The sequence below is a fragment of the Megalobrama amblycephala genome, linkage group LG13, assembly GCF_018812025.1.
Source record: "Megalobrama amblycephala isolate DHTTF-2021 linkage group LG13, ASM1881202v1, whole genome shotgun sequence".
Lineage (NCBI taxonomy): Eukaryota > Metazoa > Chordata > Actinopteri > Cypriniformes > Xenocyprididae > Megalobrama > Megalobrama amblycephala.
In genome coordinates, this window is record NC_063056.1 from 40,811,811 (window position 1) to 40,827,609 (window position 15,799).

General features: G+C 32.6%; 1 protein-coding gene across 1 annotated transcript in view; it reads left to right on the plus strand.

Annotated features, from left to right (window-relative positions):
• Positions 1–15,799, plus strand: part of csmd3a (CUB and Sushi multiple domains 3a) — a 343,356-nt gene that overhangs the window by 311,831 nt on the left and 15,726 nt on the right. The window contains 2 exon segments of the mRNA XM_048153480.1: positions 2,401–2,574; positions 14,790–14,963. Coding sequence (XP_048009437.1) covers positions 2,401–2,574; positions 14,790–14,963 — 348 coding nt within the window.

Genomic DNA, 15,799 nt, shown 5'->3' on the forward strand with positions numbered 1-15,799 from the left:
TGGTTCACCTGATTGATTCGCTCAAAATGCAGATTCATTCAGGAATTAAGTAAATGGCTCATTTTATGAATGAGTCATTGAATCATTATTTCACTCGATTGATTTGCTCAGAATTCAGATTAATTCAGGAGTGAAGTAAATTTCTCTCTTTATGAATGAGTCATTGAATCATTGGTTCACCTGATTGATTCACTCAAAATGCAGATTCATTCAGGAATAAAATAAATAACTCTCTTTATGAATGAGTCATTGAATCATTGGTTCACCTGATTGATTTGCTAAAATGCAGATTCATTCAGGAATTAAGTAAATGGCTCTCTTTATAAATGAGTCATTGAATCATTGGTTCACCAGATTGATTCGGTCAAAACCCAGATTCATTCAGGAATTAAACACAGCTGTGTGTCTCAGAGATGCACAACAGTTCTGTTCTGGCTTTATAAGTAATATTTTCCTTATTGCAGGCAGTTTTCAAACACTTTTTGGGTCTGCAACTAGAACTTTTCGATTTTATTATTGAGCTTCTATAGTCGATTTGTTTGCAGATCTTGTACTTGTACAAATCTTGTAAGAAGTTCATACTCATTTTGAACTACATCTTCCTTTGACACCAAAAAATATTTATTTTATGGACATATTTTTAAAATGTCCTTTTGTGTCCAACATAAAACCGAGTTTAGGTTGAGTAAATAATGGTCTGAACCATCCCTTTAATGAAAGCTGATGGCTATTCAATGTGATGAACTAATGGACACATCATTGACCTTTGAGTGTAATTTGTTAGTTTTGCATGGGTAGATTTGCACATGTACAATGTGAGTAGCGCCATGACTCTCGCACATCTTTTTTTAGCGAGTTTTATTGGGGCACTTGCTTTCCAAAACATCTCATCATTTATTCATACGCCGTCCGAACCCCAGCTGCTCCCCTCCGACTGCTCTCTCCAGCACTGTCAGAGTATCAGCGGATGAGTTTTCCATCTGCTCCCCCCGTGTGCTTTTTTTCAATTCGAAGATTTGCAATTTAAAAATCTTTTGATTGGCCCTGCAGACGTTTGCTGACTTCTGTTGATTTTCGTATGTTCAGTAAATAAACATTTGCATGGATTTACCACTTGATCCAGACACAAAACAGCAGCAAAATCTTCCCAGAATGCTTATTAAAGTTCAAATACAGATGATGCAACAGGTGAAAGCAGGTTGCAAAAGATGGATTCAAGCCCTGGGGTTTCCAGCTAATGTTGTGTTTATCCAGCCTCTATCAAACCTCTTGAACACAAGCAAGAGTGCTGTAAAAACCCTGTGTTTTAGTCACCCTTCACCAATGACACTTTACGTCAGTGGAGTGATCATCAGTGATTTTTGAATACAGTGTTTGTGCTTTATTGTCTGATGTTGAAGTAGAATGTGGTCCTTCAAAAAACCTTTCTTTCTTCATCGATGGGCTTTCTAGACTGTCTACAAAATATTAAAGCTTGGCCAGAGGGCAGTACTGCTGTAAAATACAGATCAGGACTTTGGTTGTCTTTTTCCTTCTGTGGTGTGTGGAAATTAAATTTGACTATATATTCACACAGAAAACAGCTATTTTAAATTGTAATAATCTTTCACAATTTTTACTGTATTTCTGATCACATAAATCCAGCCTTGGTGAGCAGAAGAGACTTCTTTTTCTTCTTTTTAGCACTCTTTGGTTTGCATTATTAATCCGAAAACGTGCAATAAATGAGTTTATTTAGTTAGTGATCCTGACAGCTGTGTGTGTGTGTGTGTGTGTGTGTGTGTGTGTGTGTGTGTGTGTGCGTGTGCGTGTGATGTGGGACAAGGTCCTGACGCTGTGGGATATATCAAAATTAACATTTATTTGAACTCTCTAGTGTTTGACAGATATTCAGATGTTTTAAAATCCATCATAAGATGCCAAACATCATGTTAATTTATTACATGAGGGTATTAAAGTTGCAGGTTTAATGAAATGAATATGAATGAAGCCAGTTCCTGCTCAGTGGGAACAAATAAAACAACAGAGTCTGAATGTAGACGCTATTATGAATGTGTGCTTGGCTGACCTGAGTCTCAAATATGATTGATTAATAGCTGAGATTTGTTTGTGAAGTATTTATTAGATTTATCAAGTCTATGTATTACCCTTTATCATGCTCAGTCAGTGGAAAGGTGTGCTTTGTCTAGTAGTGGTTTTGTATATTGGTTACAAACATCTAATGAAACACCATTTTTTGTAGCATTGCATCTACTTATATGTTTGCATTGTTGTTGATCAAACAACCCCTGATGTGCATAATTGCTTTATTGAATGTAACGGTAAAGCGACACAGGCATCACATGCAAATAAACGATGCTATCAACGCGTTTGTAATGAACTCAATGCTCTCTCTTCCAGCGGTGACCTGCGCCGCTCCTCCCAGCGTCTCTAACGGTGAGGTGGAGGGATCAGTGTTCGAGTGGGGCACCAGCGTGAGCTACAGCTGCCTGATGGGATACGAGCTGTCGTTCCCCGCCGTCCTCACCTGTGTCGCCAACGGCTCCTGGAGCGGAGAGCTTCCTCTGTGTCTGCGTGAGTATCGTCAACTGGAGGGAACAGATCACACAAAAATGAAAATGTTTACACTAAGTGAAAATAGATGCTGTTTATACTTAGTGCAAAGAGTGACAGATACTTGAAATCCATGAAATACAAAAAAAAGGTAATTGCAACTTTTTATCTCACAATTCTGACTTTTTTCTTGCAATTGCGAGTTATAAAGTCAGAATTTGAGTTATAAAGTCAGAATTTGAGATATAAAGTCAGAATTTGAGTTATAAAGTCAGAATTTGAGATATAAAGTCATAATTTCATGATATATAGTAAGAATTGTGTGATATAAAGTCAGAATTTTGTGATATAAAGTCAAAATTGTGAGATAAAGTCAGAATTTCATGATATAAAGTCAGAATTTCATGATATAAAGTCAGAATTTTGTGATATAAAGTCAGAATTGTGAGATAAAATCAGAATTGTGTGGTATAAAGTCAGAATTGCGAGATATAAAGTCAGAATTGTGATATAAAGTCAGAATTTCATGATATAAAGTCAGAATTTCATGATATAAAGTCAGAATTGTGTGATATAAAGTCAGAATTTTGTGATATAAAGTCAGAATTGTGATATAAAGTCAGAATTGTGTGGTATAAAGTCAGAATTGCGAGATATAAAGTCAGAATTGTGATATAAAGTCAGAATTTCATGATATAAAGTCAGAATTTCATGATATAAAGTCAGAATTGTGTGATATAAAGTCAGAATTTTGTGATATAAAGTCAGAATTGTGTGATATAAAGTCAGAATTGTGTGATATAAAGTCAGAATTTCATGATATAAAGTCAGAATTGTGTGATATAAAGTCAGAATTTTGTGATATAAAGTCAGAATTGCGAGATATAAAGTCAGAATTGTGAGATAAAGTCAGAATTTCATGATATAAAGTCAGAATTTCATGATATAAAGTCAGAATTGTGTGATATAAAGTCAGAATTGTGTGATATAAAGTCAGAATTTCATGATATAAAGTCAGAATTTTGTGATATAAAGTCAGAATTTCATGATATAAAGTCAGAATTTCATGATATAAAGTCAGAATTGTGTGATATAAAGTCAGAATTTTGTGATATAAAGTCAGAATTGTGAGATAAAGTCAGAATTTTGTGATATAAAGTCAGAATTGTGTGATATAAAGTCAGAATTGTGTGATATAAAGTCAGAATTTCATGATATAAAGTCAGAATTTGACAAAGTCAGAATTTCATGATATAAAGTCAGAATTGCGAGATATAAAGTCAGAATTTCATTATATAAAGTCAGAATTGCGAGATATAAAGTCAGAATTGCGAGTTATAAAGTCAGAATTGTGTGATATAAAGTCAGAATTTCATGATATAAAGTCAGAATTTTGTGATATAAAGTCAGAATTTTGTGATATAAAGTCAGAATTTGAAATATAAAGTCAGAATTTGAGATATAAAGTCAGAATTTTGTGATATCAATTCAGAATTGCATTATAAAGTCAGAATTTCGTGGTATAAAGTCAGAATTTGAGATATAAAGTCAGAATTTTGTGGTATAAAGTCAGAATTGCGAGATATAAAGTCAGAATTTTGTGATATAAAGTCAGAATTGTGAGATAAAGTCAGAATTTTGTGATATAAAGTCAGAATTGTGAGATAAAGTCTGAATTTTGTGGTATAAAGTCAGAATTGTGAGATAAAGTCAGAATTTCATGATATAAAGTCAGAATTGTGTGATATAAAGTCAGAATTTCATGATATAAAGTCAGAATTTTGTGATATAAAGTCAGAATTTGACAAAGTCAGAATTTCATGATATAAAGTCAGAATTGCGAGATATAAAGTCAGAATTTCATTATATAAAGTCAGAATTGCGAGATATAAAGTCAGAATTGCGAGTTATAAAGTCAGAATTGTGTGATATAAAGTCAGAATTGTGTGATATAAAGTCAGAATTGTGTGATATAAAGTCTGAATTGTGTGATATAAAGTCAGAATTTCATGATATAAAGTCAGAATTTCATTATATAAAGTCAGAATTGCGAGATATAAAGTCAGAATTGCGAGTTATAAAGTCAGAATTGCGAGTTATAAAGTCAGAATTGTGTGATATAAAGTCAGAATTTCATGATATAAAGTCAGAATTGTGTGATATAAAGTCAGAATTTCATGATATAAAGTCAGAATTGTGTGATATAAAGTCAGAATTGTGTGAAATAAAGTCAGAATTTCATGATATAAAGTCAGAATTTCATTATATAAAGTCAGAATTGCGAGTTATAAAGTCAGAATTTCATTATATAAAGTCAGAATTGCGAGTTATAAAGTCAGAATTGCGAGTTATAAAGTCAGAATTGTGTGATATAAAGTCAGAATTGTGTGATATAAAGTCAGAATTGTGTGATATAAAGTCAGAATTTCATGATATAAAGTCAGAATTTTGTGATATAAAGTCAGAATTTGACAAAGTCAGAATTTCATGATATAAAGTCAGAATTGCGAGATATAAAGTCAGAATTTCATTATATAAAGTCAGAATTGCGAGATATAAAGTCAGAATTGCGAGTTATAAAGTCAGAATTGTGTGATATAAAGTCAGAATTGTGTGATATAAAGTCAGAATTGTGTGATATAAAGTCTGAATTGTGTGATATAAAGTCAGAATTTCATGATATAAAGTCAGAATTTCATTATATAAAGTCAGAATTGCGAGATATAAAGTCAGAATTGCGATTTAAAGTCAGATTATTAAAGTCAGAATTGTGTGATATAAAGTCAGAATTTCATGATATAAAGTCAGAATTGTGTGATATAAAGTCAGAATTTCATGATATAAAGTCAGAATTGTGTGATATAAAGTCAGAATTGTGTGAAATAAAGTCAGAATTTCATGATATAAAGTCAGAATTTCATTATATAAAGTCAGAATTGCGAGTTATAAAGTCAGAATTTCATTATATAAAGTCAGAATTGCGAGATATAAAGTCAGAATTGCGAGTTATAAAGTCAGAATTGTGTGATATAAAGTCAGAATTGTGTGATATAAAGTCTGAATTGTGTGAATATAAAGTCAGAATTTCATGATATAAAGTCAGAATTTCATTATATAAAGTCAGAATTGCGAGATATAAAGTCAGAATTGCGAGTTATAAAGTCAGAATTGCGAGTTATAAAGTCAGAATTGTGTGATATAAAGTCAGAATTTCATGATATAAAGTCAGAATTGTGTGATATAAAGTCAGAATTTCATGATATAAAGTCAGAATTGTGTGATATAAAGTCAGAATTTCGTGATATAAAGTCAGAATTGTGTGAAATAAAGTCAGAATTTCATGATATAAAGTCAGAATTTCATTATATAAAGTCAGAATTGCAAGTTATAAAGTCAGAATTGCGAGTTATAAAGTCAGAATTGTGTGATATAAAGTCAGAATTGTGTGATATAAAGTCAGAATTTCATGATATAAAGTCAGAATTGTGTGATATAAAGTCAGAATTTCGTGATATAAAGTCAGAATTGTGTGATATAAAGTCAGAATTTCGTGATATAAAGTCAGAATTGTGTGATATAAAGTCAGAATTGCGAGTTATAAAGTCAGAATTGCGAGTTATAAAGTCAGAATTGTGTGATATAAAGTCAGAATTGTGTGATATAAAGTCAGAATTTCATGATATAAAGTCAGAATTGTGTGATATAAAGTCAGAATTTCGTGATATAAAGTCAGAATTGTGTGATATAAAGTCAGAATTTCGTGATATAAAGTCAGAATTGCGAGATATAAAGTCATTCCTTGTCCCTAAAGGCCTCTCCTTCTTCTAACTCTCTTTGACTTCAGTCATTCGTCCTCTTCCCAAAACTCTGCCCTCTAAAGTCATTTGAGCTGAGCTGCTGTCAGCCAACCAGAATGTGCAGAGAGCCGTTCTGATTGGCTACTGACTGGTTAAAAAAGCATGAGTCACTCTCTTGACAGTTTTTTTGCTGTTTACAGATTCTAGGTTTGTCACAGAGACGGCAGTGATTTCTCAAGACACCTATTTCAGTGCCTGTCAGATAGGAGGACAGTTTATGCATACTGATGCAAAAACTTTTAGCTTACAGCACCTTTACATGGAGCAGCAACATCTTGATATTCAGAATGAGAACAGAGAGCCGTCACACACACACACACACACACACACACACACACACACACATATACACACCTGAACAAAATCTTAAGAAAAAATGACCAGTATTCGCATTTTGCGCTGCTGGATCGTAACCAGGTTGTAAGTACTGCTTCAAAATGCCAAGAGAAGAAACAGGAGCAAGAGACAAAAATAGAGAGTAGGCAATTTATTGAAAACTGCATTTAAACTCAAACAGGCTGTTCATCAGCTGATCAAAAGTTTAAGACCATAGCCTTAAAAAGTTAAAATCTGTGCAAAAATATGGCTTTCATGCCATTGTCCTTCAGGCAGTCACACTGAATGTTGCGATCCTATCGGACTTATGATAGCAACCTGAATCATAACAAAGCACTGTTGCCAGAGGAGAACTGCTCCCCCAACTAAGCCTGGTTTCTCCCAAGGTTTTTTTTTTTCTCCATTTTAACACCCATTTGCCACCTGTTTGCCACCTGATGTCACCTGTTGGAGTTTGGGTTCCTTGCCGCTGTCGCCTTTGGCTTGCTTAGTTGGGGACACTTGACATTTGACTTGACATTTGATATTCAACAGTATTCTTGACATTTATTCAACAGTGCTTTGATCTGCCTGCATTGACACTATTCTTTAAGAGCTGCTGTGCAGCAAAATTATGTACCAGTTATCAATGTAAAGCTGCTTTGACACAATCTGCATTGTAAAAAGCGCTATATAAATAAAGGTGACTTGACTGTCATGATCTCCTCATGGCAAAGGCAAAAAGGCTTTCTTTCTTTGAACGTGCCAGGATTGTTGAGCTGCACAAACAAGGGCTCTCGCAACGCGCCATCACTGCTGAGGTTGGACACAGTAAGACAGTCATTTTACATTTTCTTAAAAGATCCTGCGGGTTATGGGACAAAAAAGTCAAGTGGTAGACCCAAAAACGGTGCTTAGTCAAAATTATGACATACTATGTCAAAATTAAGACTTAACAAATTCAAATTGATGAGATTTAAGTTGAAATTGACTGAAAAAGTCGAAATTATGATTTAAAAAGATGAAATTATTACTTAGTCAAAACTATGACGTACTAAATTAAAATTATGATTTAAAAAGTTGAAATTATGACTTAAGTCAAAATTATGAGATTAAAAGGTTCCAATTATGACTTAAAAAGTTGAAAGTATTAGTCAAAATTATGACAGACTGAATTGAAATTATTAATTAAAATATGAAATTATAACTTAGTCGAAATTATATGGAAGAGGATTAGGGCCAAGCAATAATAAAAAAAATAAAACCATCTCGAGATTAAAGTTGTTAAATTTCGAGAAAAATGTTGAAATAAAATGTTGAGAATAAAGTCATTAAATTATGAGAATAAAGTAATTAAATTACAAGAAAAATGTCGTTAAATTACGAGAACAAATTCGTTAAATTATGAGAAAAATGTCGTTAAATTTCGAGAAAAAAGTCGAAATAAAATGTTGAGAATAAAGTCATTAAATTATGAGAATAAAGTCATTAAATTATGAGAATAAAGTCATTAAATTACAAGAAAAATGTCGTTAAATTACGAGAACAAATTTGTTAAATTATGAGAATAAAGTCATTAAATTACGAGAAAAAAGTCATAATTTAACGACTTTTTTCTCATAATTTAATGAGTTTATTCTCAACATTTTATTTCGACTTTTTTCTCGAAATTTAACAACTTTAATCTCGAGATGTTTTTTTTTTATTATTGCTTGGCCCTCTTCCGTAAAATTATGACTTAAAAAGATGAAATTATGACTTAAAAGTTGAAATTATGACTTAAAAGTTGAAATTATGACTTAAAAAGTCAAAATGATGATTTAGTTGAAATTGACTTATATGTGGAAAAAAAAGTCAAAAGTCAAAATGATGAGATTAAAACGACGAAATTATGACTTAAATCAAAATTATGATTTACGAAGTTGAAATTATGACTTTTTATTTCAGAATTATGATTTAAGTCATAATTTTGATTTACGAGAGCATGATTTTTTCTTTTTCTTATGTGGCGGAAATGAGATTTGGGACGCAGACATGATGAGTTATATATTTATATCCATATATGTCAGATATACTTGTGTCAAAAATAATATCAGTTCATTCTCTAAACAAACAGATTGTGTATAAAACTCATTTTCAACAGGAGTAAGAGTCAAGAATCAGAAAAATGTGATTTTGAATGTTGTTCAGCTGTTTTGCGAGTGTGAAATGAGATGAAGGTTGTAAGGTTACTGAATTATAGCGTAAGTGGAAGGAGGGCTGAGGTTTGAGCGTATGTTTGAAATTAGTTTTATTTTATCCCATTTATTTTATATTATTTATTGACTGGTGCTGAGAGAGTGCTAAGGCACATTGTATTTCATTGCTGTGGTACTCTGTACGAATATGCATATGACAATAAAACTGAAACTTGAAACTTGAACTTGATGAGAAGAAGCCTCTTTACAGCACAAAGATATAATCTGAATAACTGATACCAGCATGATTATCAGCGTTTATTTGTGAGAGCTTTTTGCACAATCCTGTCCTTCATAAATGTAAAAAGACGTCCTTTTCATCATCCATAACCAACAATCCTCTGCCATCCATAAAGGAAAGCAATCTCCTCCTAAACAGTGCAGTGAGAGAGTGTAATTAACGGCTAATTTTCTGACGACTTCATGACGTTTCTCTCCATTCAGACGGCATATATATTTACATTAATGCTTTCATTACATTCAGAATGGAGAGAATAATAAATGACATGCAGCACAAGCCTCTTTCACTCCTGCTCAATCCCAGTTTCATAAAGTTGTTGCTGAACTCTCTCAAACATGCTGTTTTAAAGTAAACAACTCATTAATTTCTTCCTCATTAACTTTCCATGTGTACTTTAGAGGGCAGGATTTTTCACTTGAATGAATGCATTTTTCCAGCTGTGACCCGTTTATCCCGACATCTTTCGCTCCCATGTAATGCAGTATCTGCGTTCACCTTTAAAGAGCTGCTCACATGTGCACAGGGCACAGATAAGGTGCGAGAAACTCTAGATTGTCAGTTTTTCCTGCTGATAAGGCATAAATCGTAATTCATTCTTGCAGGAGTCTGCCAGAGCTACAAGATTAGAGCCGTGCTAATACGAGCTTCCAAGCGCAGCGATCAGAGACAAACGGCAGCTCAGAAATTAAAGCCTCGTCTCGTAGATCCAGCTCAACGCCATGTGCCTTTTTCTGGGAATAGAGCGGAAAATAAGGCCTTTTTCCCTTCATTTTCAACAAATGATGAGTGAAATGAGGTGTAGAAAATGCTGGTTGTTGCTGGAGGTTAAAATAAATATTACATTTTATTTTCGGTTCATTTTAAAGGGCTTGCAATGTTTTTGGGACATGTCTGCAACTCTGATTTTCCGTGTTAAATATTTAATTTAATGTTTTATAAATATTTGAATACATTTTCTGTTTTTTATTAATTTATTTTTAATATTATTTTATTTTTATTTAATATCAAATGTTGTTTTTGTAACTCATTTATCCCTTAAATTGTAGAAAAGATCATTTTATTTAAATTAATAATTAATTTTTCTGGTTTTTCCCCCATTAATCTTTTTTTTAATGATCCTTCAATTATTTCTGAAGGATCATGTGACACTGAAGACTGGAGTAATGATGCTGAAAATTCAGCTTTGATCACAGAAATAAATTACAGTTTACTATATGTTTACACAGAAAACAGCTATTTTAAATTGTAAAAATATTTCACAATTTTTACTGTATTTTTACTATATTTTTCAATGCAGCCTTGATGAGCAGAAGAGAAGTCTTTCAAAAACATAAATTTCATGTTTTCAAAATTTGGACTGATAGTTTAAATATTGTCTACAACCCTGATTTTCTGCATTAAACAGCTGTTTTAAACTGTAAAAATATTTCAGAATTTTTACTGTATTTTTTATCAAAATTAATGCAGCCTTGATGAGCAGAAGAGACTTCTTTCAAAAACATAAATCTCATGTTTCCAAACTTTTGACCAATAGTGTAAATATGATGTTTTCAAAAAATTCTCTGTTTTTCCAAAATGTTCATTCTTGGTTAATTTAATGTTAGATAATATTTTTATCTTGCGTAAGAATCTAACAGTTAAGACCAAAAGAAAAATAAATTTGTGCCTCTAATGCTTTAAAGAAATAATGAAACACCAAAGCGTACCGTATTCATGGAAAGTTCTGAATATTAAAGCGTTCAATCTGGCCATCAGTAGATTTAATGGATATATTTAATCACGCTGTGAATACTGGAGCTGCGCTGTGAAATTCAGATGTGTTTTTGTTGTGCTGAAAGCATTGTATTATTCATCAAGGAAGTTTCTTCTGACACACGGGCCTGACTGGGTCCTCCACTTCTCATTATTATGCATAACTTGCTCTAGCCTAGAGCTGTTGAAATAATTTTTCTGTGAAAGAAAGAAAAAAAAAAAGCAGTCAGATGAGAACGGTCTCCATGCATCACAGATTGTGTTGTCGCGGAGCCACATTTGACCTGCCGTTGCATATGGAATATATAATGTTATAGTAAGTGTTTATACGTGGCGCTGGCCTGTCACACTATAAATGCAAAGAATACACCCGCTCAAAGTGAAAATGCATTCGATCAGTACACATGTGGGCAAAGTGTGTTTGATCTACACTAAAAGAAAAATTCAATTTCAACTGTAAAAATGTGAAAGTTACGGGTGGGGGGCTGTAATAGATCTAAGCTTACATTTCATGTAATTTTACAGTAAATTACTGTTAAATGCATGTTTTTAATTTATTAAATGATGTTTCTTCTTAGTTGTTTGTTATCAGTTATGTGCATTAGGGTTTTATGTTGTTAAATGAATGTTTTCCCCAGCTTGTTGAAAAGCTACTTACAATTCATCATGTCTTTCTCTTTATCACCAGTGTTATTATGGTTCAGTGTATATATACACTGTATGTTAGAGGATCAAAACATATTTTAGTAACATTGTGGCTTGGCTAATTTAGCAGAAAATAATTTTTCTGTTAAATTAGCAGAAAATATATATTATATAATAATATATATATATATTAATAAAATTTATATTTTTCATTAATAAAAGTTCAAAAGAACAGCATTTATTTGAAATAAATCTTTTGTAACATTATTAATATCTTTAAAGATATGCATCATTGCTGAATAAAAGTGTTAATTTAATCTATCTATCTATCTATCTATCTATCTATCTATCTATCTATCTATCTATCTATCTATCTATCTATCTATCTATCTATCTATCTATCTATCTATCTATCTATTTTGCCATTTAAAAATTCTTAGCCCCAATCGTTTGAATGGTACTGTATTATAAAAATATTAATAAAAAAAATGTAAAAATTAAAAAAAAAATTATTACTTTTTATTTGATTGCTTCTCATTTGTAAATCACTTTGGATAAAAGCATCTGCTAAATGTAAATGTAATCAGTAGTTTTTATTTTTTATTTTTTAAATTACAGTTTAAAGTAAATTTAAGTTGTTCTGTAAATATGTTTAAATTTTTACTGTATTTTTACTGAATTATTTTGGCAACCACAACTGGCAGTGTTTTTCTTTTACAGTGTATCTTTCTTTAAAATAAATCATACTTATTTATTTATTTATTTATTTTGCAATTTAAAAACCTTTACTCCCAAACTTTTGAATGGTACTGTATTACAAAAATATGAATCAAAATTTTTTAAATTTTAACATTTAAAAAAAAAAAAATGTGTTATTTATTGCTTCTACTGTTCTCCTCATTTGTAAGTCACTTTAGATAAAAAAAAACATCTGCTAAATGTAATCAGTAGTTTTTTTTGTAAATTACAGTTCAAAACTGTAAATTTATGGGTTGTTCTGTAAATATGTTTCAATTTTTACTGTTTTTTTACTGAATTATTTTTGCAACCACAACTGGCAGTGTTTTTCTGTATCTTTCTTTAAAACAAATCATGCTTGCTTTGATATTTTACTATGTAATGCAGTGACATTTTTAAGTGTCTGTGGAAATAAGTCTGTATAAACTATAAAAATCACATGTTTGGAAAACACTCGTGAAGAGCAGATACCTTGTCATTTCTCCTTCAGGTCGTTTGTGGAAGATGCGACCGGGCGATCTCGTTTCATCACCGCAGACTGCAAAAGCTTTATGTGTCAAAGCGCTTCAGAGAAAGCCCGATCCTCACGGCCGCAGACTGACTGATCTGCCGTTTAAAACGCTTTAGAGCTGTTTAACCGACGGCCATCAGAGTTGACGTGTATTAAGCGCTGTCACACTGACGCTGTGCAGTATAATCTGTTGCATGTGATCATCCACTCAGCTGCATTCTGTCCATGCGGTCACACTCGGCTTTCCAGCCTGTGAATTAAACATCACAGAGCATGTCAGACCCCTTTGGCCTTCCGCTTCGTTTTCTAAAGAGGGATAATAAATCTGATTCACATTCAGGTGAGCCGACCTGTGCACTCATGGGGCCGCTCAAACCCGCCGCTCGACTTCTGATCTTTAAATACCATGTAGCCTGCAGAGTTTCACTGCAATTTATACGTCAAACACTTTTGCTTCAGTGAAATCGTGACATATCAAATGTGGAAATAGATTTAATTTGGGGTCTGTCAGTCTTATGCGCTCTCAAAGGTGCTTTTCTTTCCTTTTGTATGGCAAAACCAAAGTGTGCCAATTAAAATGCCAAACCTCTAGCTGTTTATCTTCATTTTAGAGTCTGTTGCACCTAAATAATGAGTGAAAAAATAAGTCTTTTCTGCTCACCAGGGCTGCATTTATTAGATCAAAAATACAGTAAAAATTGTGATATATTTTTACAATGTAAAATAACTGATTTCTATGTGAATATATTGTAAAGTGTAATTTATTCCTGTGATCAAAATTGAATTTTCAGCATCATTACTGCAGTCTTCAGTGTCACATGATCCTTCAGAAAAAAAAGTTATGTACCCCAAACTTTTGAGTGATAGTGTATCACAGTTTCCATGAAAATATTAATTTGTAAAAACTGTTTTCAACATTGATAATAATCATAAATGTTTCTTGAGCAGTAAATCATCATGTTAGAATGATTTCTGAAGGATCATGTGACACTGAAGACTGGAGTAATGATGCTGAAAATTCAGCTTTGATCACAGGAATAAATTACAGTTTACTATATATTTATATAGAAAACAGTTGTTTTAAATTGTAAAAAATATTTCATAATTTTTACTGAATTTTTGATCAAAATAAATGCAGCCTTGGTGAGCAGAAGAGACTTTTTTCAAAAACATTATAAAATCAAACTTTTGAAGAGTTTGTCCCTGCAGGAAAATCCTTGGCTTGTGGAAAATGAGCTCTTGAGTTCAAAATGTGAGAATGAAAGGGTCACTGAGTTTTTCGAATCATACGCAGAGATTTCCTTCAGAATGTAGGACCTGTCGGTTTAATAATTGACTCTTCCTCCCGTATTGAATTCGCTCTGTCCGTCTCAGATCATGTATTTTTGAGCAGTATTTTTCTCCTGTTCACCTCAGGAGTTTGTTTTGAGGGTCAGGTTGGGTTACTCGCAGATAAATGATTCAGAAATCAAGGTTATCAGATTTTCCTTGACGGCGGCAGTGATGGGATCAGATGTGTACGTTTCAGAAGCATATCATTTTCTAAGAAGAAATAATCAGAAATAGAATCGTGTTTATCAACTGCTAGTTAGTTGCATTAAACATAGAATGACTGCTTAAAGTTCAAATTAAATCAAAATAAACCCGGTTAAAGGTGAAATATATATTATGTTATTTGGTATCATTTATGTACTAGTTTTTCAGTTAACAAAAGGTCTTTATTTCTAGTAACAAAAATGTTTTTAATAGTTTTAGATTTCGTTAACGATAATCACCCTGTTAGAGACGACTAGAACATTTATAAAAGCTATTTTAGACTGCAAATTTCCAGAGGATTACATCAGCCTTTTTTCTCACTAAATAACGTATGTCAGTCGAAAAGTCCATTTGTATGATTGAAATGGGTTGCAAATGACTCATCCTTTCATCCGTCTTTACAGCCAAGTTCTGCGGTGACCCCGGCGTACCGGCCCGCACCAGACGAGAGGGTCAGAGCTTCATCTTCAAAGCCGAGGTCAGCTACAGCTGCAGCGCCCCCTACCTGCTGGTGGGTTCCTCTACACGCACCTGTCGAGCTGATGCCACCTGGAGCGGGACACAGCCGCGCTGCATAGGTGCGTTTTACCTCAACGAATACTACTAAAACACTTATGAACATATACTGTGAAAAATGATCACAATTTTAATGGTAAAAGTTAGGGATGCACGATATATCGGCTACCATATCGGTATCAGCCGATATATGTTGATTTTTAATGTTTTTGCTATTTCGCTACCGAAAATTCGGCTAATATATTAAAGCCGATAAATGATGGATTATTTCCTCCAGCTGAGACACTTGAGATTTTTGCTTGAAATATGATTGGATTCACTTCATATAAGCTACATAAAATTATAATGAGAACATTATAATTGGTTTTTAAATGGTGAATCTTTTGTTTTTGTAATCAGGCTCTCAAAAATTATATAAAAAAATGTTGATTTTGATTAATCGGCCAATATATTGGTTATCGGCTTTCAAATATAAAGAATTATCGGTATCAGCCAAAACTTTCATATCGGTGTGTCCCTAATTTAGATTTATCAGACAATATATCGGTTATTGGCTTTCAAATATAAAGAATTATCGGTATCAGCCAAAACTTTCATATCGGTGTGTCCCTAATTTAGATTTATCAGACAATATATCGGTTATTGGCTTTCAAATATAAAGAATTATCGGTTATCATTATTGGCCAAAACTTTCATATCGGTGCGTCCCAAATTTAGATTTATCTGCCAATATATCGGTTATCGGCTTTCAAATATAAAGAATTATCGGTATCAGCCAAAACGTTCATATCGGTGTGTCCCTAATTTAGATTTATCAGACAATATATCGGTTATTGGCTTTCAAATATAAAGAATTATCGGTTATCATTATTGGCCAAAACTTTCATATCGGTGCATC